The sequence below is a fragment of the Oncorhynchus kisutch genome, linkage group LG8, assembly GCF_002021735.2.
Source record: "Oncorhynchus kisutch isolate 150728-3 linkage group LG8, Okis_V2, whole genome shotgun sequence".
NCBI lineage: Eukaryota > Metazoa > Chordata > Actinopteri > Salmoniformes > Salmonidae > Oncorhynchus > Oncorhynchus kisutch.
Window position 1 is genome coordinate 21,045,841 of NC_034181.2, and position 27,572 is coordinate 21,073,412.

At 42.5% G+C, this 27,572-nt stretch overlaps 1 protein-coding gene across 2 annotated transcripts; it reads right to left on the bottom strand.

The window, feature by feature from the left end:
* Positions 1-64: 64 nt before the first annotated feature.
* Positions 65-26,559, bottom strand: LOC109896082 (beta-adducin). Of its 2 annotated transcripts, XM_031829780.1 has the most exons (15): positions 26,286-26,559; positions 16,382-16,593; positions 13,989-14,136; positions 13,584-13,735; positions 13,100-13,180; positions 12,042-12,191; positions 11,343-11,486; positions 9,663-9,761; positions 8,953-9,129; positions 8,350-8,595; positions 5,677-5,790; positions 5,448-5,534; positions 2,841-2,967; positions 2,026-2,109; positions 65-1,230 (listed from the first exon to the last, which is right to left on the bottom strand). In XM_031829780.1, the coding sequence occupies exons 2-15, from the start codon at positions 16,544-16,546 to the stop codon at positions 965-967; spliced, it is 2,040 nt and encodes a 679-aa protein (XP_031685640.1). In that variant the 5' UTR covers positions 16,547-16,593; positions 26,286-26,559; the 3' UTR covers positions 65-964. The 2 variants fall into 2 exon arrangements, with proteins under 2 accessions (XP_031685640.1, XP_031685641.1); XM_031829781.1 differs by lacking the exon at positions 2,026-2,109 and having other exon boundaries at positions 26,286-26,526.
* Positions 26,560-27,572: the final 1,013 nt, after the last annotated feature.

The window sequence follows — 27,572 nt, forward strand, 5'->3', positions numbered from 1 at the left end:
CTACCTGACACTCATATGATCAAGTAAAGGTTAACTAACAAATAACAGATCAAACCAAACTGGATTGAAATCAACTTAATATTTAATGACTGGTACATTTTAACCTTGGAACTTTTCACTTTACATTCTAATATGAAATAATACATAAAAAAAAGATATCACACATCAGCATTTAGATAACAGCTACTGATCATAAAAATAATTACACCTGTAAAGACGTATTTTGTACACGTATTTCAAATACAATTTTGGGGATAAGTGGAATGTTTAGTGCCTTTTATTTGGGCTTCAGTTTGCAACATCAAGCAACAAGTTTATTCCATGATGCGTATATCATATCCTTGCTTTGTATTAGTGGCATTTATAGCTTTCAGTTTAATGTTGGGAATTAAATTGTTTAAGTATTTATTTAATTTTTTCCCCTGCTGTCTATGACTTGAATAGTTTGTTTAAATGTAACAAGACTTCTGCCAAAAAGAGCAAATTTTTATACCTGCATAATTCTACATATACTGCACCTGTGCTCACATTAATGTACATACCTGTGACCTTCATCTGACTATTAAAAACAAATAAATATGACAAGACCACGGGGTGCCTATGAGGATGCTTCAATGCAACATTGGTTTATATGCATACGTGTCATAAGGGGTGCATAATTCAGTTGGAGTGCTGTTGATTCTATTTCCTTTTGCATTGTTGTGGATTGTTTCATGATCATTTGTGAGTTGGAGAGAAACAATATTGCAAAAAAACATAGAATTAGAATTACTTCTAAATCCTATGTGCAAAAACAAGTAATGTTTTAACAAATTGTTTGATAGTATAGATAGAAGCGTGTGGGCACAAAGACGTGATGAGAGGGACTGAACCATACATTTAGGAAATTTGAGTGAGTGTGTTTGCCTCTGTGTATGTGGCTAGAAATGGAGTGGTTTGTGTCAGAAGCATTTTACATGTCCCCTCAAGTTTCAGCTTTCTCTTTCTGCTCTTTCTTCTTGTTCTTCTTTAGAAATGAGGGGGCCTTGAACTTCTTTTTCTTCTTAGAGGGGGACTTGGAGGGGGATCCCTCAGGGGTGTTGCTGGGCAGTTTAGCGGGTGGCACAGCTGGGGGTGTAGAAGTGTCATTGGTAGACAAAGCCTTCATCCCTTTCTCCAGCTCCTCCGTGGTCTGCTTCTCCTCCTCTCCTTTCCCGTTCTGCACTGCCATGGAGGCTGTGTTAGTCTCATCTTGTTGGATAATTGGCGTAAAAAAACAAAACAAAGAAAGAAATGCAATCAGATTAAATGGCTTTGTTTGTGTTATCTGCATGGAACAGTACACAGCAGCCATGTCATGTCATTGCAGTTGTGCCCAACATGCGTGGCTATTGAGAGTGCAACAACTTCTTACAGTTTGTTTCTCAGTACTTAGTATTGAAACAATATCTCAGTACCAGAGGGGTGCCCTATGAGTCAGTGTAGACAGAGGAACATAGACAAACACGAACACAGAGACCGAAGGAGAGGGGTACATACAGTAGGTGTGGAGACAGATGGCCGTCACAAGACAGCGCTGAAATGTGGCACATTTACAAAAACAACAACAACAACCACAACCAAACCTCACATCATCAGAACACAAATCCCATGTTACTCAGACATTGAAATTCTTATACAATATTGTTCTAATTGAGATCCATGCACATCCCTCCATGCATTGATATCAATGCATGTTTAATGCAAAAGTGTAATTGGACTTTTGCATCCCTCCATGCATTGATATCAATGCATGTTTAATGCAAAAGTCCAAGTTACACATCTCAATTTAGGATTTAAATCTTTTAGATCACCTATACTGTTGCCAACATTCAGTGACTGTCAGCGCAACAGGCATTGTCAATGAGCAGTTGAAGAGGCACATAGTGGAGGCAACAGTACAGGGTCCCGCATATTGTCATGTAGGAATTTGAGCAGTCCTTCTCTCCTGTATGCAAAGCAAGCAGAGACAGCTGAGTGTGTTCAGCACTCCCGGCCGAGTCTCACCTGAGGGAGGAGGATTGTAGGGGTGAGGATTGTTGGTGGGGGAGGTAGCTGTGGGAGAGTCCTTCTCGTTCTCCACCTCATCCCCTACTCATGCACAGACAGACAGACAGACAGACAGACAGACAGGCACGCACGCACGCACGCACGCACACACACACACACACACACACACACACACACACACACACACACACACACACACACACACACACACACACACACACACACACACACACACACACACACACACACACACACACACACACACACACACACACACACACACACACACACACACACACACACAGGAGAACATAGAGAGACAGCCAGTGTGGGGTGAGGAGTACATAGAGCTAATTCTAGTTAGCAATGTGCAAGAGTTGTGAGGCAGAGTTAGGAATTAATTAGTAATAGGTGAAAGAAAGACACATTAACTGTACAGTCTGAGGTTACAGTGCTGTAAGTATAGCGAGCAAGAGAGATAGGAGCAGGTGTAAGTAATTAAGGCAACATTTGGAGAGAGGGATTGTGTAAGCCACATGCAAAGTGTAAGTGAGGGATAGCTTTTGGTACAGATATAGGATCTTAATTTGATCACTCTTTTGTTGCTGAAAATTGTCCTGCACCGTGAGCTTGTGAGCTTCGTGATTTACATAAATTCACTGAAAACCCACACTAACACAGTTACATTAACAGTATTGCACATTTCATGTAGCTTACTTTTAGCCAGGTAATAACCTAACCACTGATTAGCAACTATTATGCTGTGACAGTATAGTTCAAATTAAGATCTCTATCTGTAGCAGTGCACTTACCATCTGTGTGACCTTCTGCTTTCCTCTGCACCTCCTTGCGGTACTCCTCCAGCTCCTTGTCTGTCAGCTGGTTAAATGGGTTGGGGGTCTCCGGCTCAAGTTTTGCAAGTTCTGCCGGGTCTGGAGACTAGGATGAAAAGGAAAAGGGAAGGATATTATCATTTTTGTGGTTTTGTTAATCATTGTCGACCCAAGGGGTTTCCCCATCTCATTTCAGTTTTGACACCCAAATAATGACTACCCAGAAAAGATGTAGGTTGCTAAGTCTTCCAAGTCTTCTTTGTGTTTGCTCCCAAGAGAGCTCATTGGTTTAATTGTCTTCATGGTTCATGTCTTCTCAGACCATCTTATTTATTTGTTTACCTTGTGGACTGAGAGCACACAGTTTTACAGAAACGTGCAGTTTTTTCTGTACCTGAGGAAGAGTAGCAGGGTGGAAGGTGAGGGGTTGAATGAATGAATGAATGATACAATGAGAAGCAGGGGAGTGGAATGATCAGTGGGGATGGTTAGGTGGCCAAAGCAGCTTCTGCAGCTGGGTTAGGAATTTTATTTAACCAGGACAACAGGTTAAACACCACATCTCTTGCGACAAGACCACAGGGCCTCAGTTTTTGGAAGCAAATGTAAACAACCACACACATACAGTTGAAGTCGGAAGTTCACATACACCTTAGCCAAATACATTTAAACTCCGTTTTTCACAATTCTTGACATTTAATCCTCGTAAAAATTGTCTTGGGTCAGTTAGGATCACCACTTTATTTTAAGAATGTGAAATGTCAGAATAATAGTAGAGAGATTTATTCATTTCAGCTTTGAATTATTTCATCACATTCCCAGTGGGTCAGAAGTTTACATACACTCAATTAGTATTTGGGAGCATTGCCTTTAAATTGTTTAACTTGGGTCAAACGTTTAGTTTCGGGTAGCCTTCTACAAGCTTCCCACAATAAGTTGGGTGAGTTTTGGCCCATTCCTCCTGACAGAGCTGGTGTAACTGAGTCAGGTTTGTAGGCCTCTTTGCTCCCACACGCATTTTCAGTTCTGCCCACACATTTTCTATAGGGTTGAGGTCAGGGCTTTGTGATGGCCACTCCAATACCTTGACTTTGTTGTCCTTAAGCCATTTTGTAACAACTTTGGGAGTATGCTTGGGGTCATTGTTAATTTGGAAGACCCATTTGCGACCAAGCTTTAACTTCCTGACTGATGTCTTGAGATGTTGTTTCAATATATCCACATCATTTTCCTCCTCATGATGCCATCTATTTTGTGAAGTGCACCAGTCCCTCCTGCAGCAAAGCACCCCCACAACATGATGCTGCCACCCCTATGCTTCACGGTTGGAATGGTGTTCTTCGGCTTGCAAGCCTCCCCTTTTTCCTCCAAACATAACAATGGTCATTATGGCCACACAGATCTATTTTTGCTTCATCAGACCTGAGGACATTTCTCCAAAAAGTATGATCTTTGTCCCCATGTGCAGTTGAAAACTGTAGTCTGGCTTGTCTATGGCGGTTTTGGAGCAGTGGCTTCTTCCTTGCTGAGCGGCCTTTCAGATTATGTCGATATAGGACTCGTTTTACTGTGGATATAGATACTTTTGTACCTGTTTCCTCTAGCATCTTCACAAGGTCCTTTGCTGTTGTTCTGGGATTGATTTTCACTTTTCGCACCAAAGTACATTCATCTCTAGGAGACAGAAAGCGTCTCCTTCCTGAGCGGTATGATGGCTACGTGGTTCCATAGTGTTTATACTTGTGTACTATTGTTTGTACAGATGAACGTGGTACCTTCAGGCGTTTGGAAATTGCTCCCAAGGATGAACCAGACTTGTGGAGTTCTACAGTTTTTTTTCTGGGGTCTTGGCTGATTTCTTTTGATTTTCCCATGATGTCAAGCAAAGAGGCACTGAGTTTGAAGGTAGTCCTTGAAATACATCCACAGGTACACATCCAATTGACTCAAATTATGTAAATTAGCCTATCAGAATCTTCTAAAGCGATGATATCATTTTCTAGAATTTTCCAAGCTGTTTAAAGGCACAGTCAACTTGGTGTATGTAAACTTCTGACCCACTGGAATTGTGATACAATGGATTAAAAGTTAAATGATCTGTCTGTAAACAATTGTTGGAAAAATTACTTGTGTCATGCACAAAGTAGATGTCCTAAACGAGTACCCAAAACTTTAGTTTGTTGACAATACATTTGCGGAGTTGTTGAAAAATGAGTTTGAATGACTCCAACCTAAGTGTCTGTAAACTTACGACTTCAACTGTACATCTACACATATACAGTACATACTGTACATATACACACAGCAACATCACAACCTCCATAGAATTCATAACATAACAATAATAATAATAATAATAATAATGTAGAGCTCTCTTTACTTGCACACAATATACTGTAGCTTGGTCGCCGGGCCCTGCCCCCAAGGGTCCACCACCCTGAAGGCCCCAACCCAACATAGGGCCTCAGTTTAACGTGAAAGACAGAAATACCGTACATCGAATCAAAATGGAAAAAACAAGCATTTACACATTCACCTGCACTAGCCATTAGCCACAGAACTGTAGGCCTAGTACTTGATCCTTACCGGTGGACTATCATCCGTTATGACACCGGCTAGTACTTGGGACTGGGGTCCTGCTGTTTTCATGTCCTGCCGGTTCTGCTGCCTGATCTGGAGATAAACAACAACATCAACAAACAACAACATCAACAACAACCCAAAAGGCTGAAAAACCAAAACCAAACCAGGCGATCCCTGTGGTATATCCATACTGTGACATCGTGGCTTACTGAGAGCATTAATGCAGAAGTACCTTATTTCGTGTTTCCAGCACCTCTTGAGGATTGGTAAAAAGAGGAACAAACTGATTTGAGTTCTCAATCTTGATGGCTCCACTACCTTGTTGCATCTCCTCTGTCTTCAGCCACTAAGGAAGGGGAGATGACAGTGTTACAGGTCGGGAGTTCTGCAGCATTACCCATCCCATAAACATTCCACAAACATCCCATAAACATACCATGAACATACCATAAACATACCATGAACATACCATAAACATACCATAAACATCCCATAAACATACCATAAACATACCGTGAACATACCATAAACATACTATAAACATACCATGAACATACCATAAACATACCATGAACATACCATAAACATACTATAAACATACCATGAACATACTATAAACATACCATAAACATACCATAAACATACTATAAACATACCATAAACATACCATGAACATACCATAAACATACCATGAACATACCATAAACATACTATAAACATACCATGAACATACCATAAACATACCATGAACATACCATAAACATACCATGAACATACCATAAACATACCATAAACATACCATGAACATACCATAAACATACTATAAACATACCATGAACATACCATAAACATACCATAAACATACTATAAACATACCATAAACATACCATGAACATACCATAAACATACCATAAACATACCATGAACATACCATAAACATACCATGAACATACCATAAACATACCATGGACATACCATGGACATACCATGAACATACCATAAACATACCATAAACATACTATAAACATACTATAAACATACTATGAACATACCATAAACATACTATAAACATACTATAAACATTGCTTCAAATGCTTTTCCTCCATCAACACATTTATGCTTTCAATTACAAAAACAAATGGACATTTCTCTTAAAGTTTCTCTTATATGAGAGAGAGAGAATGGCATTTGGCTGGGCAATGTGTCTTTCTTGAAGGACATCGTCCTGATATTCTATTGTATATAAACAACCTTGGCTGTTTGACTCTGCATTCATTTTTTAAATAAAATCATAGCCATCTTTTTAAACCACTATTTTAATACAGTGTTATTATTATCACACGTGTTCTCAGACAGATGGACGGAAACATCACTAGCGTGCCTTTCCTTTCCACCACCAGAGGGCAGACTCAGCACTGCAGTAATCAACACAAGCACTCTTGTCCTCTGCAATGCAGAGGACAAGAGGAAGAGAGAGTGGGAGGTACAGGGGAGGAGAAAGAGAGGGAGAGAGAGAAAGGGGGAGAGCTAGTCTTCTCATAGAGTATGCAGGCCATGGAAGAACTGGGACATTTTAAGCTTCCAGGAATTGTTTACAGATCCTTGCAATATGGGCCCATGCATTATCAAGCTGATAAATGAGGTGATGGCAGTGGATGAATGGCACGACAACGGGCCTCAGCATCTAGTCACGGTATCTCTGTGCATTCAAATTGCCATCGATAAAATGCAATTGCATTCATTGTCCGTAGCTTAGGCCTGCCCATACCCTAACCCCACCACCACCATCGGGTACTCTGTTCACAACATTGACATCAGCAAACCCTTCACCCACACGACACCATACATGCTGTCTGCCATCTGGCTGGTGCAGTTGAAACCAGGATTAATCTGTGAAGAGTACACTTCTCCAGCCTGCCAGTGGCCATCGAAGGTGAGGATTTGCACACTGAAATCGGTTACGACACCGAACTACAGTCAGGTCAAGACCCTAGTGAGGACGATGAGCACATGCAGATGCGCTTCCCTGAGACGGTTTGGTTGTGCAAACCCACAGTTTCATCAGCTGTCTAGGTGGTTGGTCTGAGACGATCCCGCAGGTGAAGAAGCTGGAATCGGAGGTCCTGGGCTGGCGTGGTTACATGTGGTCTGCGGTTGCGAGGGTGGTTGGATGAACTGACATTCTGAAATTCTCTAAAACGACATTGGAGGCGACTTATGATGGAGAAATTAATGTTAAATTCTCTGGCAAAAGCTCTGGTGGGCCTTCCTGCAGTCAGCACGCTCCCTCAAAATTTGAGACATCTGTGGCATTTTGTTGTGTGACAAAACTAAACATTTTAGAGTGGCCTTTTATTGTCCCCAGCACAAGTTGCACCTGTGTAATGATCATACTGTTTAATCAGCTTCTTGATATGCCACACCTGTCAGGGGGATGGATTATCTTGGCAAAGAAGAAATGCTCACTAAGAGGGACGTAAACTAATTTGTGTACAAAATAAGCTTTTTGTGTGTATGGAAAATGTCTGGGATCTTTCATTTTATTCATACATGTTGTGTTTATATTTTTGTTCAGTGTAGTATCCATTACCAGTTAGCATAAATGTTGGAATGAACATTGATTTGACAACAGAGATTGAGAATGGGCACAAAGGAGGTAGTGGTACTAGTCTATGTACTACCTTCTAGGCTCCTCCCCAGTCCCCCTCTGAAACTAAGTAAGAAAGAAAGCCTTGTCCGAGCTAGACCAGCTCATAGGGCAGTAGCCTATCTCCTGTTTCTGTATTGAGAAGCAGCTTGATGTGCAAGTACACCCCTGGACAGGCCGCTAGTCCCCCACTCTACTAAGGCCCTCTTTATTGTGATGTGCTGATGTCCGGGGCTGGCCTAGTGCTCAGGTACTTACTGTGGTGTGCTGGTGTCCGGGGCTGGCTTGGTCCTGGTTTACCCTCAGGTAGGAGTTGGGGGTGTTGAGCCAGCGTGTCTTCGCCTGCTGCTGCCGCTGGGCGTAGGGGTGCTGGCGGGGTAACGGGTGCACCCCCTCCTCCTCAAACTGGAAGGAGTGGACCGTGGCGGGTACCTCCACCTCCCTCCGTGTCCGAGAGCGCTCCAGCAGCACGGGGAAGCGGTAGGCGTAGCCGGTACGGTAACCCTGGAGGGTGGGGAGCGGGAGATTTATGTGTAATGTCCCCTGTCATGTCCAGTACTGTGTGTCTGACTGATGTATTGTCAATGTCCACATCCTGAAGTTTAAAGTAGGTTAGACCTGTGTCTGGACCACTGTTATTTTCTGCATTTTCTAAGTACTGTTTATGGTGGATGTTAATTCATTAAGGTAGGGGGTGAGAATATCTATTTTAGTGCACGTCCTAAAGAACATTATACCTGCCCTATTCATAATGACTGTCCCCATTACACTACTTTGAGAATTTTTGCAGCATTGTAAATTATTCCACTACATTGAGAATGCTTGCAGCATTGTACATTTGGTTCTGTGTTGTGATCTCACCAGGTTGTCCAGGGTCCTCATGAGAGCCTCAAACTCATGCTCCCCGAGTCGACTCTTGGTCAGGGGGCCGAAAGTAGACCCGGCCCAGCCCACGGTGCCTGCAGCGATGGGTTTGTGGATGGAGCGGTCCAGCATGATCAGGTTCTGCTCCCCTCCAGCGCTGCACAATGCTGACGCCTGTCAGCACATCACAAGATTGCAGCAGTGTGTTATGCCTTGGGTTTGACACGCGGTACAGTTACAGTACTGCACATACGACAGTCAAAGTACAAGGGTACTAAGGCAAGGACAAGCATTCAGGCGTGAAACTGCCAAAGCTGTTCATGCGAATGCTATAACTCTGTCTCTTATACATACACATAAAGTCAACGAGCTAACAATTCTGGCAGTCCTCTCTCTCTCTCTCTCTCTCTCTCTCTCTCTCTCTCTCTCTCTCTCTCTCTCTCTCTCTCTCTCTCTCTCTCTCTCTCTCTCTCTCTCTCTCTCTCTCTCTCTCTCCCCCTCTCTCTCTCTCTCTCTCTCCCCCGCTCTCTCTCTCTCTCTCTCTCCCCTCGCTCTTTAGCTCTCTTTGTTTCTCTCTTTTGTGCACACACAGTCACTGAGCTATGAGTCTGGGAGTTCTCTCCCTCAATGGGGCAGTCAGAGTTGTGCCCTAAGCCTTTGGCAGGATGGAGCAGGCTGGATGGATGTCAGTATGTGAGTCTCTGTACCTGGATCTGACAGGCAGCCTGGATGTGGTAGATGGTGTAGAAAGCCTCTTCCACTGACTCCCCCAGGGCCACGATACCATGGTTTCGAAGCACGAGCACCTAGGAATAAAGATAGACTTCAGCAAGTGAAAAAAACACTTATAGTGCAAACCTCTAGTAACCTCAGAGTACATACAGTCAAGGCCAAAAGTTTTGAGAATGACACAAATATTAATTTTCACAAAGTCTGCTGCCTCAGTTTGTATGATGGCAATTTGCATATACTCCAGAATGTTATGAAGAGTAATCAGATGAATTGCAATTAATTGTCAACCATGGTTATCTGCAAGGAAACACGTGCCGTCATCATTGCTTTGCACAAAAAGGGTTTTACAGGCAAGGATATTGCTGCCAGTAAGATTGCACCTAAATCAACCATTTATCGGATCAGCAAGAACTTCAAGGAGAGCGGTTCAATTGTCGTGAAGAAGGCTTCAGGGCGCCCAAGAAAGTCCAGCAAGCACCAGGACCGTCTCCTAAAGTTGATTCAGCTGCGGGATCGGGGCACCACCAGTACAGAGCTTGCTCAGGAATGGCAGCAGGCAAGTGTGAGTGCATCTGCACGCACAGTGAGGCGAAGACTTTTGGAGGATGGCCTGGTGTCAAGAAAGGCAGCAAAGACTTCTCTCCAGGAAAAACATCAGGAACAGACTGATATTCTGCAAAAGGTACAGGGATTGGACTGCTGAGGACTGGGGTAAAGTCATTTTCTCTGATGAATCCCCTTTCCGATTGTTTGGGGCATCCGGAAAAAAGCTTGTCCGGAGAAGACAAGGTGAGCGCTACCATCAGTCCTGTGCCATGCCAACAATAAAGCATCCTGAGACCATTCATATGTGTGGGGTTGCTTCTCAGCCAATTGAGTGGGCTCACTCACAATTTTGCCTAAGAACACAGCCACGAATAAAGAATGGTACCAACACATCCTCTGAGAGTAACTTCTCCCAACCATCCAGGAAGAGTTTGGTGACGAACAATGCCTTTTCCAGCATGATGGAGCACCTTGCCATAAGTAAGTGGCCTGGGGAACAAAACATCAATATTTTGGGTCCATGGCCAGGAAACTCCCCAGACCTTAATCCCATTGAGAACTTGTGGTCAATCCTCAAGAGGCGGGTGGACAAACAAAAACCCACAAATTCTGACAAACTCCAAGCATTGATTATGCAAGAATGGGCTGCCATCAGTCAGGATGTGGCCCAGAAGTTAATTGACAGCATGCCAGGGCGGATAGCAGAGGTCTTGAAAAAGAAGGGTCAACACTGCAAATATTGACACTTTGCATCAACTTCATGTAATTGTCAATAAAAGCCTTTGGCACTAAGTGTCTTATGAAATGCTTGTAATTATACTTCAGTATTCCATAGTAACATCTGACAAAAATATCTAAAGACACTGAAGCAGCAAACTTTGTGGAAATTAATATTTGTGTCATTCTCAAAACTTTTGGCCACGACTGTACACTGTTATTTTTCCTCGACCCTGTCATCACAATTCTTATGGTTTCACAGAAAATATAGTAAATTGAGCTTGTGTTTTCCCTATTATTGGAGATATTTGTCTCAAGAAGCAAATGAGCAGTATCATAACTAAATCACAAGCATGTCACATTAACCCCTTGTTCTGCTGTAATATCCTCACCTTACAGGTGGGCCCCAGGCTCTTCTGGAGCCCCACTCTGTCCTCCTTGTCCTCCATCAGCCTGTTGTAGTCGTAGTACGCTACCTCACCCACCAGCAAAGCCTCATGGGACAGCGGCAGGAGGCCACACTTCATGGCTGACACCTGCACATACAGACAACTAAAGTCACATTCTGTAGGATTTAGCAGGGTTTTCATGACAAGTTTTGTCATCGGCGCCTAATCTTATATTGTTATCTAATAAATTGTTATATTATACCTATTATTATTGTACCTTTTAGTCGTTTATCCAGAGCGACTTACAATAGTGAGTGGATACATTTTTCGTACTTGTCCACCGTGGAAATCGAACCCACAACCCTTGTGTTGCAAGCTCCATGCTCTACCAACTGAGCCACACCTCCAAATCTCAAGTGCAGGAGTACTACTACTGTGTGAGTCCTAGGACTCCACTCCATTAGAAAAAAACATTTTAAACTATTTACAAATGTGCAACAATGATTGTTGTGAGTGTGCCATGTTTGTCACTCTGTCTGTGTGCCCTGTCCCTCTGGCAGTGCCCCAGCCTCCGTGTGTGTGTGTGTGTGTGTGTGTGTGTGTGTGTGTGTGTGTGTGTGTGTGTGTGTGTGTGTGTGTGTGTGTGTGTGTGTGTGTGTGTGTGTGTGTGTGTGTGTGTGTGTGTGTGTGTGTGTGACTCACAGCGGTAGTGGCGGGGGTGTGGAGGTGCAGCAGACAGCGTACGTCTGGCCGGGTGGAGTAAATGGCTGAGTGAAGGCTGAAGGAACCCAGGTCTACCCCCAGGGGGGTGCTGCCCCTCTCCACCACCTCCCCCAGGATGTTCACCTTCACCTGGGAGGAGACAACAACGCATCAACACCACCAGCAGCAGCACTGAGATCAGTTCTATTTGGTTTTTACACTAGTTTGGATACTTAGTTGTTCCTGACAAAACTGGCACCTGTATATATTTATGTAATGCCTATTACAGTGCATATTACCATTTTTATTATAATGCAAAGCAAACCAAAAAAGGTTGCTTGATGAAGACATTCTGTGACTGAGGTGAGCAAAAGCATTATTTAATAAGTTGACTGAATAATTAGTACTTATCTATGTCAACCAGAAACAAATCAGCTTATGTTGTATCGTACAATATCAAATATGGTTCAGGGTTAACAAGCAGCACACTTATCACAGAATATTTGTTTTCCGATGAAGTGGACATCATTAGTTTCCTTTGTGACTGTGGAGCATCGTTAGCACAGTTAGAACAATGAGACAGATATTTCACCAGTGGTATAAATGTGAAGCATCCGGTTGGTTTTTCCACTCTCCACCAAATAGGGTTATGAGAGGAAGCCCAGTGGCCGGCAATGGGAGAAGATGGAGCGAGACGGATTTTGGCAGACATTCTGCTAATTTTCTCATTGAAGAAACATTTGATCTCCATACAATTTCCTGTTTCCAAAACTATCTGTAACAGAGTGGACTGTGTTTTGTAGACTTTACCCTTTGCCAAAGCTTCAAAAAATGGCATTGTTTACAAGGAGTGCAAGGGCAAATTGAGTTATTGCACACACACACACTTCACAGAGTAGGTGTTCCCTAATGGAAACATGCAAATAAATGCTTGAAAGCTCCGCCCACCTCCTTGCGTGTTCTGCCCACTATGATTAATTTGCTCCCATTGGAAACGACAGACTCTGGTCTGTCTTGGGTTAGTTATAAAAAATCTTCAACATTAGTAGTGAACTCACCAAGCTAGAGGCAGTGACCTCACCGTAGGCCAAACCATTGGGCAGAACCAGGAAGTGCTCCTGTTCCTTACTGACACGCAGCTGACAGGAGACAACACACACACAACTCTGTCAGATATCAAACTTTACAAACAGAGAGAAGGATAGAGATAAGGAAGGGATGGGTAGAAAAACAAACACAGAGAGAATGAGGCCAAATGTAAAAATAGAAAGCACAAAGAGAGAGAGAAAGTAGTAACAAAAAAGCTGTGATGTTGTCCTTTCAAAATGAGTTCCATAAGTGCATAGTCAAGTATCTGCTTCAAATTTTCAATACCTGCATACAATTTTACCCTCATGGACGTTGTAATGGTAATTATGTTACTAAAACCATCTCTTTTGATAGTAGTGCTTTTTTGCATTGTCAAAATAGGGTTCTAAAAGAACAAAGCAAAATAATGAAAGAAAGACCAAAAGAGTGTGTCAGCCAGGCAGATCAACTCACGGTGAGGCAGGTGTGGCTGAGCTGGGCCCAGCCGTAGAGGTCCAGAAGGCGGTGGACACTGGCCAGTTTACAACGCATCAGCCTCTCTCCCTTCACCATGCTTCCGGGCTCCGAGCCATGCAGGTCATTGATGGGCGTCACCATCATCATGCCTACACAGGGAAAGATTGAAAGTAGAGAGGAGTCAATAGCAGATCAGAGAAAATGATATTGTGTGTTTGTTTGTTAATCTTTTGGTCAGGTGATTTACTTGTCTGTGTCTTGGTGTTAGACGTGTATTTGACGTGTATTTGAACCTGTACATCCATGAATATGTTTGTTTATGCGTGTGTGTTTATTTCTGAGTGTGTGTGTGTGTGTATGTGTGTCCGCATGCATGTGTGTGTGTGTGTACCTACACATTACCTGTACTGGAGGGGGAGGTGGATAAGGCGGCAGGGGAGCCTTGAGAGGCCATGTAGTCAGCTATCTGCCTCAGAGCCCAGAGGTTGGAGCTGCTGCCTCCCTTCTTCATCTGTTCCTGGATCAGAACATCCAGCTCCTCCCGGAAAGACTATATATATATATATATATATATATATATATATATATATATATACAGTGGGGCAAAAAAGTATTTAGTCAGCCACCAACAAGTTCTCCCACTTAAAAAGATGAGAGAGGCCTGTAATTTTCATCATAGGTACACTTCAACTATGATAGACAAAATGAGAAAAGCAAATCCAGAAAATCACATTGTAGGGTTTTAATGAATTTATTTGCAAATTGTGGTGGAAAATAAGTATTTGGTCACCTACAAACAAGCAAGATTTCTGGCTCTCACAGACCTGTAACTTCTTCTTTAAGAGGCTCCTCTGTCCTCCACTCGTTACCTGTATTAATGGCACCTGTTTGAACTTGTTATCAGTATAAAAGACACCTGTCCACAACCTAAAACAGTCACACTCCAAACTCCACTATGGCCAAGACCAAAGAGCTGTCAAAGGACACCAGAAACAAAATTGTAGACCTGCACCAGGCTGGGAAGACTGAATCTGCAATAGGTAAGCAGCTTGGTTTGAAGAAATCAACGGTGGGAGCAAAAATCCCAGAACCACACGGGGGGACCTAGTGAATGACTTGCAGAGAGCTGGGACCAAAGTAACAAAGCCTACCATCAGTAACACACTACGCCACCAGGGACTCAAATCCTGCAGTGCCAGACGTGTCCCCCTGCTTAAGCCAGTACATGTCCAGGCCCGTCTGAAGTTTGCTAGAGAGCATTTGGATGATCCAGAAGAAGATTGGGAGAATGTCATATGGTCAGATGAAACCAAAATATAACTTTTTGGTAAAAACTCAACTCGTCGTGTTTGGAGGACAAAGAATGCTGAGTTGCATCCAAAGAACACCATACCTACTGTGAAACATGGGGGTGGAAACATCATGCTTTGGGGCTGTTTTTCTGCAAAGGGACCAGGACGACTGATCCGTGTAAAGGAAAGAATGAATGGGACCATGTATTGTGAGATTTTGAGTGAAAACCTCCTTCCATCAGCAAGGGCATTGAAGATGAAACGTGGCTGGGTCTTTCAGCATGACAATGATCCCAAACACACCGCCTGGGCCACAAAGGAGTGGCTTCGTAAGAAGCATTTCAAGGTCCTGGAGTGGCCTAGCCAGTCTCCAGATCTCAACCCCATAGAAAATCTTTGGAGGGAGTCCGTGTTGCCCAAAACATCACTGCTTTAGAGGAGATCTGCATGGAGGAATGGGCCAAAATACCAGCAACAGTGTGTGAAAACCTTGTGAAGACTTACAGAAAACGTTTGGTCTCTGTCATTGCCAACAAAGTATAACAAAGTATTGAGATAAACTTTTGTTATTGACCAAAAACTCATTTTCCACCATAATTTGCAAATAAATTCCTTCAAAATCCTACAATGTGATTTTCTGGATTTTTTTTCTCATTTTGTCTGTCATAGTTGAAGTGTACCTATGATGAAAATTACAGGCCTCTCTCATCTTTTTAAGTGGGAGTACTTGCACAAATGGTGGCTGACTAAATACTTTTTAGCCCCACTGTGTATATATATATATATATATATATATATACAAACACACACACACGGACACACACACGGACACACATACACCCAGCACACACGCAGCATGCATACGCACGTACACACACAGGACAAGCTATTAACATGGTAGTTAAAATACACCCACAATTAGCCTGAGAGCTAAAACACTCAGAACGGTGCAAGCTAGTTGCTAGATTATTAGAAACTGGTGTGCTAGATAGGGTTGGAGTGAAAAGCTACAGGATGGTAGCTCTCCAGGAACAGGGTTGGAGAGCCCTAACATAGACTGACCAGGTGAATCCAGGCGAAAGCTATGATCCCTTATTGATGTCACTTGTTAAATCCACTTCAGTCAGTGTAGATGAAGGGGAGGAGACAGGTTAAAGAAGGATTGTTAAGCCCTGAGACAACAGAGAAAATGTATTGTGTGTGTGTGCCATTCAGAGGGTGAATGGGCAAGACAAAAGATTTAAGTGTCTTCAACTGGTTATGGTAGTAAGTGCCAGGCGCACCGGTTTGTGTCGAGAACTGCAACACTGCTGATACACACAAGTCCCTGTGTGTATCAAGAGGGTCTCTTTTAAGACTCTTGAAAAGTCTACCACACGCATACAGTATGTGTATATGCACACACAGAGACACACAGACGTGTGTGCACACTCACACATAGACCCAAGCCGACTGGATGCACACACAAGAACATACACACACACACACAGTGAGTGTACTCACCGGGCTCTGCAGGAGGCTGGAGACCCGTTTCTTGTGTTGGGGCTCAGAGGAGCCGGGTGCGTAGTGTTGTGGAGACACCAGGGCCTCGGGGACCCTATCACTAGGAGCCCCATCAATGGGGCTCCACTGCACAGGCGTGCCCTTAGGGGTGGGCGAGGTGCTCATCTTCTACTGCTCACAGGGGGGTGCCACAGGACGATGAGTGGGAAGAGCTGGGGAAAGAGGAGAGGGAAAATAAAATGCATTGCCATTTCAAAGAGATACATTTAGCATTTTGTGAAGAACTTAATTTAATGCAAAATGCAATGCACAATAAATACAGTGCATGCATATACTGTAATACATTTTAGTTTATTGTTGTCTAACCTGCTGCAGTTACCAATCATTAGCCTTAAAGATGGAGTCTGCAGTAGGGTAAACAGCCTCACTGGCCGCCCCACCACGGTTGTCACTGATTTTGTTGCCGAGCTGAGGAGCGTCAGGCAGCATGGTAAAACAACATTGCTGTACATATTGTGCTCTTCTATCGTGCGTGCAATGATGTCAGAGGGGAAAAAACTGTGTTCGTTGTTTATTGTAATTGTGTTGTTTTAATATCACAAACTGATGGCTGTTTCACCATTAAGGATTCCAGCTTTAAACGTCAACATAGACACAAACACAGAAGCCTTCCTCCCACCCCACACTAGGGATGAGCTATTCCACAGAGTAAAGCCTGTGTGTGCCGTAGGCTAGCAAAACCAGTGGGGAGTGGAGAAATGCAGCATTAGCAGTAAGAGCTCAGACAGCAGCATTACAACGCCTGCCAGCAGGAAGTCAACTCAATCATAGATGACCAGTAATTGGAGAACCAGTAAAGAATTACCGGAGGTTTTCAAAAAGAGCCAACCAACCTTCACCCAGTAAACACACACACTTACAGGCACTCACGCACGCACGCACACACACACACACACACACACACACACACACACACACACACACACACACACACACACACACACACACACACACACACACACACACACACACACACACAAACACACACACACACACACACACACACACACACACACACACACACACACACACACACACACACACACACACACACACACATTTCTGCTGAAAGCAGATTAGACCCTTAACACGCCACACCCTCTCTCCTGTGCTGACACAAATGCAAAACTGAACTGCTCAGATTAGCCACATATAGCTCACAACATCACATAACAATATCACGCCCTGGTAGTGTAAATATCTGAAGAACAGGCCAACACAGTGTCATGACGTTGGCCTGGGGGGTAGGTTTATGACAGTCATAAATACCTTTTCCCCCCTTTTTCCTCTCTCTACCCTACTGAGGTTACATTTACATTTGCACCCTTGGTTAACGTAGAGATTCTGGGAACATCAGTAGGTGGGGGGAAATGAACTATATTCTGGTAATCCGAACAATTGAACATATGCGGTGGTACTTAATGAATATGATGTCAGTTCGGTTGTCATCTGAGACATTCTCATCAATGATAAGATGACATAAACTCTACAGTGGAAAGTCTACACATCAGAGTTATCGGATTCACATGGAATTGTTGTTCAATTTAAATGTTTGAATATGAAATTATTATGGGATGAAATGTGATTTTAGCTTCTAAAATGTGAGATGTGGGTTTTCATAAGATAGGGCTGCTCACTCAGTGGCCCGCCCACGTGAAGAGACATAGCTTGTAAACTATGAAACACACCCCATTTCTCCCTTCCTATATAAAGCCTTGATGACAAATGTGAGGACGACGGTCCTATGTCAGAATGGTTCAGATAATAACTACAGAACGAAGCCAACATCAGCGTGAGCTTTGATTGCGAATGGTATGAACTTTGAACTCTTATTCGCTACAGAAGTGATACCTCCTAGCCATTAAGTTAGCAACAGCTGCTGCAAACGAGGGTTAGGAAGGAACAGACAGAGTATCCCGTCTATCACACAACGACGTTACTACAACTTATTCAATTGACCACCAGAGACATTCTTCAAAGGACAGAGGACTCGGTTTGGCAACACGGTCTTCCATCTACCACCAACCTTTTGAAGCGCAGCTCAGAGTGAATATTTATTGCATTTTCCTTTTCCAAATGGCCGGTTATTTAGAATGCATAAGATACTGTATTTACGATAGCACAGCTTCTCCCTGTGTCCCTCAGTCTTCCCGCTCTTTCACACAAACCCAGCCCTTTTCCTTTGTGTAACAAGCTGTCATATCTGTTCCGCCCGCTAGGGACGTTTTCCTTTATGACGTAATTTGTAATCAAGTTATGATTTAAATATGTGTATGTGTAATTCTGTGTGATTAGTTAAGTATTTAGTAAATACATAATTAAACCCAATTTTGTATTGCTGATTCAAATTGTTAGCCAGGGTTCGTGCAGATAACCAAGAATTTACAACTTTCAGATGAGACTGAATTAAGGTGACGATTGATATTGACTGCTATTGATGTAAAATATTACTAGGTCTTTAAGAGTTTATTCGGAAGATAACAGCTCTATAAACATTATTTCGTGGTGCCCGACTCTCTAGTTAATTACATTTACATGATTAGCTCAATCAGGTGATATTAATTACGGAGAAATTATTTTATAGAATAGCATGTCATATAAAATTCATCTGACATAGCCAAAGACACGACAATAGTGATGAAATATACAATTAGCCTACACCAACTACAGGGACATCAGTGATGGTACATGTATAGTTAACCAAACTAATGTAGGCTCGTTTACAAATTACAAAAAGTAATATTTTGTTTGAACTATCCCTTTAAATATTAAATGGTGAATTTCAGAATGCACTTTGTGTTGGTATGGTTTCCTAAGGTCGTAAACAGTTTTTAACCATAATCTGTAAACATTCAAGTATCTAAATGCACTCCTAACTCCTCCTCTAATGCATTCACTCTACTCCCAAACAATTACAACCAAGTCACTCCTACCTACCAGGCCTATACTTCTATGAACCACAGTGGAGGACAGATAATAATATGGATAAACTGCTGCCCACCTTTCACTGAAATTATTTTATTCTGTGGTGGTACAAACTGGAATCAGGTCCCTTCCTAGGGTCCTGCCTTTCTAGGGAGTTATTCCAAGCTGCTGTGCATCTACATCTGCATTGCTTGCTCTTTGGGGTTTTAGGACAGGTATCTGTATAAGCACTTTGTGACAACTGCTGATGTAAAAATGGCTTTATAAAATAAATGTGATTGATTGAAATGGTATTGAATGTGCCTTGGTAAACAGACACCAACAACACCAAGCTACTATTTTCTGGTTCTTACATTCACAATATCACAGCAAAAGCACAATTATGTGAACTGTATCACCACATTCAGGTGGATTTGTCACCTGTTTTAATGTAGGCTACTAATTTACTTACCTAAGCTTTACATCCATTCCTATTTCTGTCTTGATATAAACAGTCTCCATTCTGCTGCCTCTGCCCTGGTAGGTCCCAGTTCACGCTGGGATGTGGTTTGGAGTGTCTGCAAACCAAATGGCACCATATTTCCTATATAGTGCACTACACTTAACCAGGGCCCATAAGGCTATACTATATAGAGAAAAGGGTGCCATTTGGCACACAACCTGTGAGTGTGTCAAAACCTTCTGGTTCTTTGTGTGAGAGTCACTGCAAGTGGGCACAGCTGCTGAGAGGAGAGTAGCAGACAGAGCAGCTCACTCTCTCTCTCCAGGGAGGGCTATAATGACTAGGACGTCACATAGGTCGGGCTTTAGTAGTCTATACCCATTTCTACCTCCTTCTCCTTCCCCACTATTAGAGCACAACATTGCATTAGTGAAAACCAAGACCGTTCTCAGGGCAGGCCTGGTTGTAGTCGCATCAGGAACAATTTTAACATTTTAGCTAACCCTAACCTAATTCTCCTAACCTGCCACGCTAATCCTCCTAACCTGCCATGTACATTTTCCTAGCCTGCTGCTTAAGTTCTCCTAACCTGCTACAAAAGTCTCTTCTGCTAGTCAAAACCGGTAGACCTACCCTGAGAGCAGTGAGAGTATCCACTAATTCGATACTGCTACTAGAGCTGGGCAAACCTCTTCACCTCAGCTCCAGGAAAACCCAGAGGAAAGAGCGGGGAGCTCTGACAGGCGAACCCTATGCCCTCAGTTCACTCACCTCCCATTGCTGCTGTTTATGATGAGCCTCTCTGCCAGTCCCATTTAGGAGCTGGACATGTGGAAATCACATTAAATGTCCATATGCATTACATGCATTTATCGACCCTTATAAATGCACAAATGTTCCTGACATGGCAGCCGAGTCTTTCTCCTAACTGAGAGCAGGAGATGCAGTTAGAGGAACTAGGGGGTGAATAGGAGTATAATGAGGGCTCCCACATGGCGCAGTGGTCTAAGGCACAGACCCTGGTTCGAATCCTGGCTGTATCACAGCCGGCCGTGATTGGGAGTCCCATAGGGTGGTGCACAATTGTCCAGCGTCGTTAGGGTTAGGGGTAGGCTGTCATTGTAAATAAGAATTTGTTCTTAACTAACTTGCCTATTTAAATAAGGTTAAATAAAAAATAAACACAAGTAATCCCAAATTGATTTCTCTGGCCAGGCTTTCATTAGGTTAATGAGGGAAATTGCAGTTAATGGGCATAAACTAATTATGTGGAAAAAGTCAGCATTGATTCTGTCTTGTTTACCCATGTTAACCCACTTTTAACTCAGTTGTCACAACTAACTAATTTAAAATAAGCTATATTGGTGAATATTATCTTCGTCATTGGAAATTTAGATCTAAACACCCTCTCATTTCGAGTTCTAAAAATAGCAGAAAACTCAGTCTTAATATCTTCCTGCATATTTATGGACATAATGAGATAATCTTTAATAAATGAATAGTCCAAATTGCATTATCAGATTTTTTAAATCAAAGTCCCTCTTGGGCAGTAATGGGAGGGCAGTTAACATTTTAAATGAACCCTTCCTTGTATAATATCAGCAGTCTCATCTTCTGCGCTCTGGTCCTCATGATTTATTCAGATCATTTAATAGCATGGGTGTGTTGTTAAAGGAACAGACGCACAGGAAGGACAAAGAGACACATTAATTTGTGATTGGACTGATAATACCTTATGTAACATGATCGTGACCAGGGGTAAATGGTTTCATGTTCTGCTGTATAAGCTGCATTCAATAACCTTTCATTGGATAGAATCTGTCCAACCACCACCATCTAGACACACAAAACATGTCCCAGGATTAGAACAGGCCTATTCTGAAAGGATGCTATGGTTTTCATTTATAGTTATCGACAATGACGTCAATAAACTGAACATAATAAATTATGGGTGGGCAGACTTCTGATCCTTTGACTGTCACGCATTATCTAGGTGAGAACAACACATCGTATGAAGGAAGTTAACTGGAATGAAATACAAAATTGTAATCTTCACAACAATAGAAACATCTATGAGAAATAGATAAGCAGCTTGAAAGTTCCACTGATTAACTGTGATCTTGAGAATGCATTTTCATCATGACATTTTCTCTCCAGACAGCAATGTATCCCCTCTCCTCCCCTCCAGCATCCCCCTCACTTCCTCTTCAACCATTAGGTCTCTATACACTATTGATTTTTTGACTAACTTCATACAGATAATGTTTATGATAAGTATCAGTATCTGGAACATAAAATATATACCACATCTTACCTTACGTGTAGTTTCTCTGTATGTACCTGTACAATTGAACAGATTCCATCTAGTAGCTAAACGTTTCTGTTTTTATTGAATAACAAAAAATATATAATTCTGCCACTTATTTTCCTTCAAAATGTGTTTGCCTAATGATAGCCAGTATACACTTATCCACAGTTGAAGTCTGAAGTTTGCATACACCTTAGCCAAATTACATTTAAACTCTGTTTTTCACAATACTTGACATTTAATCCTAGTAAAATTTCCCTGTCTTAGGTCAGGTAGGATCACCACTTTATTTTAAGAATGTGAAATGTCAGAATAATAGTAGAGACAAAGATTTATTTAACCTTTTATTTATTTCATCACATTCCGGGTGGGTCAGAAGTTTACATACACTCAATTGGTATTTGGTAGTATTGCCTTTAAATTGTTTAACTTAGGTCAAACGTTTCGGGTAGCCTTCCACAAGCTTACCACAATAAGTTGAGTAAATTTTGGCCCATTCCTCCTGACAGGGCTGGTGTAACTGAGTCAGGTGTGTAGGCCTCCTTGCTCCCACACACATTTTCAGTTCTGCCCACACATTTTCTATAAGATTGAGGCCAGGGCTTTGTGATGGCCACTCCAATACCTTGACTTCATTGTCCTAAAGCCATTTTGCAACAACTTTGGAAGTATGCTTGGGGTCATTGTCCATTTGGAAGACCCATTTGTGACCAAGCTTTAACTTCCTGACTGATGTCTTGAGATGTTGCTTCAATATGTCCACATAATTTTCCTCCTCATGAAGCCATCTATTTTGTGAAGTGCACCAGTCCCTCCTGCAGCAAAGCACCCCCACAACATGATGCTGCCACCCCCATGCTTCACGGTTGGGATGGTGTTCTTTGGCTTGCAAGCCGCAACCTTTTTCCTCCAAACATAACGATGGTCATTATGGCCAAACAGTTCTATTTTTGCTTCATCAGACCAGAGGGCATTTCCAAAAAGTACGATCTTTGTCCCTGTGCGCAGTTGCAAACCGTAGTCTGGCATTTTTTATGCCGGTTTTGGAGCAGTGGCTCTTCCTTGTTGAAAGGCCTTTCAGGTTATGTCGATATAGGACTTGTTTTACTGTGGATATAGATACTTTTGTACCGGTTTCCTCCAGCATCTTCACAAGGTCCTTTGCTGTTGTTCTGGGATTGATTTGCACTTTTCGCACCAAAGTACGTTCATCTCTAGGAGACAGAACGTGTCTCCTTCCTGAGCGGTATGATGGCTGCGTGGTCCCAATGTGTTTATACTTGCATACTATTGTTTGTACAGATGAACATGGTACCTTCAGGCATTTGGAAATTGCTGAGGACTTGGCTGATTTCTTTTGATTTTCCCATGATGTCAAGCAAAGAGGCACTGAGTTTAACAATACATTCACAGGTACAGCTCCAATTGACTCAAATTATGTCAATTAGTCAATTATCAGAAGCTTCTAAAGCCATGACATAATTTTCTGGAATTTTCCAAGCTGTTTAAAGGCACAGTCAACTTAGTGTATGTAAACTTCTGACCCACTGGAATTGTGATACCGTGAATTATAAGTCAAATAATCTGTCTGTAAACAATTGTTGGAAAAATGACTTGTGTCATGCGCAGTAGATTTCCTAACCGATTTCCTAACCGACTAATCTTAACCATAAGCATATAAAAAATAAAAAGTGACCCAGGATCAGCGTTTTGGGGCAACTTCGACCCAGATAAACAATGTGCCGTCCCTGGAGGGGGTGCGTCACCTGAGTGGGTTGATTCACTGTTGTGGTCATCCTGTCTGGGTTGGCGCCCCCCCCCTTGGGTTGTGCCGTGGCGGAGATCTTTGTGGGCTATACTCAGCCTTGTCTCAGGATGGTAAGTTGGTGGTTGAAGATATCCCTCTAGTGGTGTGGGGGCTGTGCTTTGGCAAAGTGGGTGGGGTTATATCCTTCCTGTTTGTCCCTGTCCGGGGGTGTCCTCGGATGGGGCCACAGTGTCTCCTGACCCCTCCTGTCTCAGCCTCCAGTATTTATGCTGCAGTAGTTTATGTGTCGGAGGGCTGGGGTCAGTTTGTTATATCTGGAGTACTTCTCCTGTCCTATTCGGTGTCCTGTGTGAATCTAAGTGTGCGTTCTCTAATTCTCTCCTTCTCTCTTTCTTTCTCTCTCTCGGAGGACCTGAGCCCTAGGACCATGCCCCAGGACTACCTGACATGATGACTCCTTGCTGTCCCCAGTCCACCTGGCCATGCTGCTGTTCCAGTTTCAACTGACCTGAGCCCTAGGACCATGCCCCAGGACTACCTGACATGATGACTCCTTGCTGTCCCCAGTCCACCTGGCCATGCTGCTGCTCCAGTTTCAACTTCCACCTGACTGTGCTGCTGCTCCAGTTTCAACTGTTCTGCCTTATTATTATTTGACCATGCTGGTCATTTATGAACATTTGAACATCTTGGCCATGTTCTGTTATAATCTCCACCCGGCACAGCCAGAAGAGGACTGGCCACCCCACATAGCCTGGTTCCTCTCTAGGTTTCTTCCTAGGTATTGGCCTTTCTAGGGAGTTTTTCCTAGCCACCGTGCTTCTACACCTGCATTGCTTGCTGTTTGGGGTTTTAGGCTGGGTTTCTGTACAGCACTTTGAGATATCAGCTGATGTACGAAGGGCTATATAAATACATTTGATTTGATTTGATTTGATTTGCTAAAACTATAGTTTGATAACAAGAAATTTTGGGAGTGGTTGAAAAACGAGTTTTAATGACTCCAACCTAAGTGTATGTTAACTTCCGACTTCAACAGTATATATTAAGAAACATCGTTTTTTTCTGTCAGAAAATAGACATTTCCCTTAAAGGGGGCGTTTTCTCCCAAGTTACCCTAACGATGATGTGATTATAATAGCTGATTCAAGCAATAGCTAATTATAAGATATACTTGATGAACAAACATGCATGAAGCCACTTGACTAGGATGACTAAAGCTTCTGTTCAACACAATTTATCATCCATTCAAAACAATGCTTTTGGGGTGGTGAATTACGATTCAAATGTCTCCTGAAAAAAAATGAGGCCTAGCCTTCCTATTTTGTACAGTTCCTTCTTGACAGCATCGCTGCATCCCTCATGGTGCCGCCGCCCCATGGCTGCCTAGCAACCAGACGAGCAGGGCTGCAACATCAGCACCAAGGTAGCACCCACTGCGCGACTGGTTTTTCAGCCCTGCCTGGCAGCTTGGTTGAAGATGACAAAGGTTAAGACAACGGTATTCTAATATCCCGTGACTCTTTGCAACAATGGGACCAGCTATGCTAGTTAGCAATACCGCTGGTCCCAGATTTGTGACGGTCATCATTGTCTCAACCTGTAGAGTTTCGTCCTAGCCTGGTAGGCAGATCTAAACGAATGGCTATGCACACGCAATATGCCAAGCTATAGAGCAGGAGCCTGTTATGGTGGTACCCAGACGGTACGTGTGAGGCGGAGGGGGCCACTTCTGTTCATCACGAATCCATTATAGCCTGCATACACAAACCCCAATCTGCATAATAAAAAGCGAATCACCAAAAATAAAAATAAAGAATGCATCCATGCAAGGCGGTCCTTCTCATGATATAATCCAATTCATGTTATGCGATTTAACGTTTGAAAATAAGAGCACTGTGCCGCGCATATCAGCAAACACAAACAAAACCATGTAATTCGCATAGAGCCAAGAGAAACGTATTTCTTCCATCGAAATAAATACATATGATATAATTCTGATGAATAATGCCTATAAACCGTAAGACTGCCTCCATGTTTGCTGCCGCAAAACAGCTTGCTGGTGATGATTAATTAGCAGGCGAATAAAAATGTATAGGCCGCAAAGTTGTTAGGAAACGGTGAAGCAGCTACCTCCTAGAATTAGTTTATTATAGGGATTTGTAAATGTTATTACTTTCCGGTTAGAAACGATTTTATTTTCTACATCTGATACTGGTCATTGTCAGATCAGTGTTCTGGCATGCATCACACTACTAGCAAAGGATCAATGGACTACATTTCAATGGTGTATCGCCTAATGGATGGTCACGAATATTTTTGATAGCTTAAATGACAAAAAATGAAATTACATCGAAGTAAAAAAAAAAAAACGTTGATAGCTGGTTATGTCTGTTCTTACCTCAGTGCATTCTTTGTGGCTTTTCCCGCTGCTTTTCCCGCTGCCGTAGGACTTAAAAACCAAACAATATTTAATATATAATTAAAATGCAACGCTAATGTTTATAGCCCTAGGTTATTCCGTTATGTCTTCCTATACCGCGGCCGCCTGCTGTATATCCCCGCTGTTTTTCATCGTTGAGCGCGCCTGTACTATCCCATTGCCACGCCTGCCCACACTCCAACACCCTGACCTCTGCAAGGGTCTTCTGCACGATTCTGACACCACCTGCACTCCCCAAAATTCGACAGCAATTCATTTTTCTATAAGATTTCAATACACTTAGGCGCATTGTTTTCTTTGTGTGGTAATTTAATGCAAACGTAGTGCACACCAGCATGGTGTTATTGTTTTATTTTTGTCCTATGGCAACCTGGAATTGTAATATTGCAAAAACATTGAAGCTGTGACCACGAATTACAAACTAGCGCCACCTTGTGCTCAAAATAAGGACTCCAAGGAAACAAAATGCCCGGCCTGTGGGCTGGGGTCAATATTCAAGTATGATTAAATGTTAGTTAAATTACATTTAGAAGTGCATTTATTTTACATTGAGTGTTTGTTAGGTAAGTAATGGTATACATGTTTTGCATGGACCTACAGTGCATTCAAGTATTCATACTCCTTGACTTACTCCACATTGTTACAGCCTGCATTCAAAATTGATTAATATATTCTCACTCATCTACACACAATGCCCCATAATAACAATGTGAAAACATGTTTAGAAATGTTTGCAGATGTATTTAAAATGAAATATATAATTTACAAATATTCAAACCAGAGTCAATACTTTGTAGAAGCAACTTTATTAGCGATTACAGCTCTTTCTGTGTAAGTCTCCAAGAGGTTTGCACACCTGAATTGTACATTTTCCTGTTATTTACAAAATCATGAAGCTCTCAAATTGGTTGATCTGTACTAGACAACCATTTTCAGTTCTTGCCATGGACTTAAGCAGATTTAAGTCAAAACAGGAGCATTCACTGTCTTCTTGGTAGAAAGGTGAATTAATCTCCAAGTGTCTGGTGGAAAGCACACTGAACCAGGTTTTCCTCTAGGATTTTGCATGTGCTTAGCTTAATTCTGTATCATTTTTAACCTGAAACTTTAGTCCTGAACTTTATCCATAACATGAGTCAGCCACTATACTATGCTTGAAAATGGAGAGCGCTACTCAGTAATGTTTTGGATTTGCCCCAAACATAACACTTGTATTCATGACAAAAAGTTAATTGCTTTGCCAAT

Coding starts and splice junctions, on each gene's coding strand:
- LOC109896082 (XM_031829780.1), bottom strand. CDS start 16,546: ATGAGCACCTCGCCCACCCCTAAGGGCACGCCTGTGCAGTGGAGCCCC. Junction 9,130..9,662: donor AGGCTGCCTGTCAGATCCAG/GTACAGAGACTC, acceptor ATGTGCTGACAG/GCGTCAGCATTGTGCAGCGC. Junction 5,535..5,676: donor TGCTGGAAACACGAAATAAG/GTACTTCTGCAT, acceptor GTTTATCTCCAG/ATCAGGCAGCAGAACCGGCA.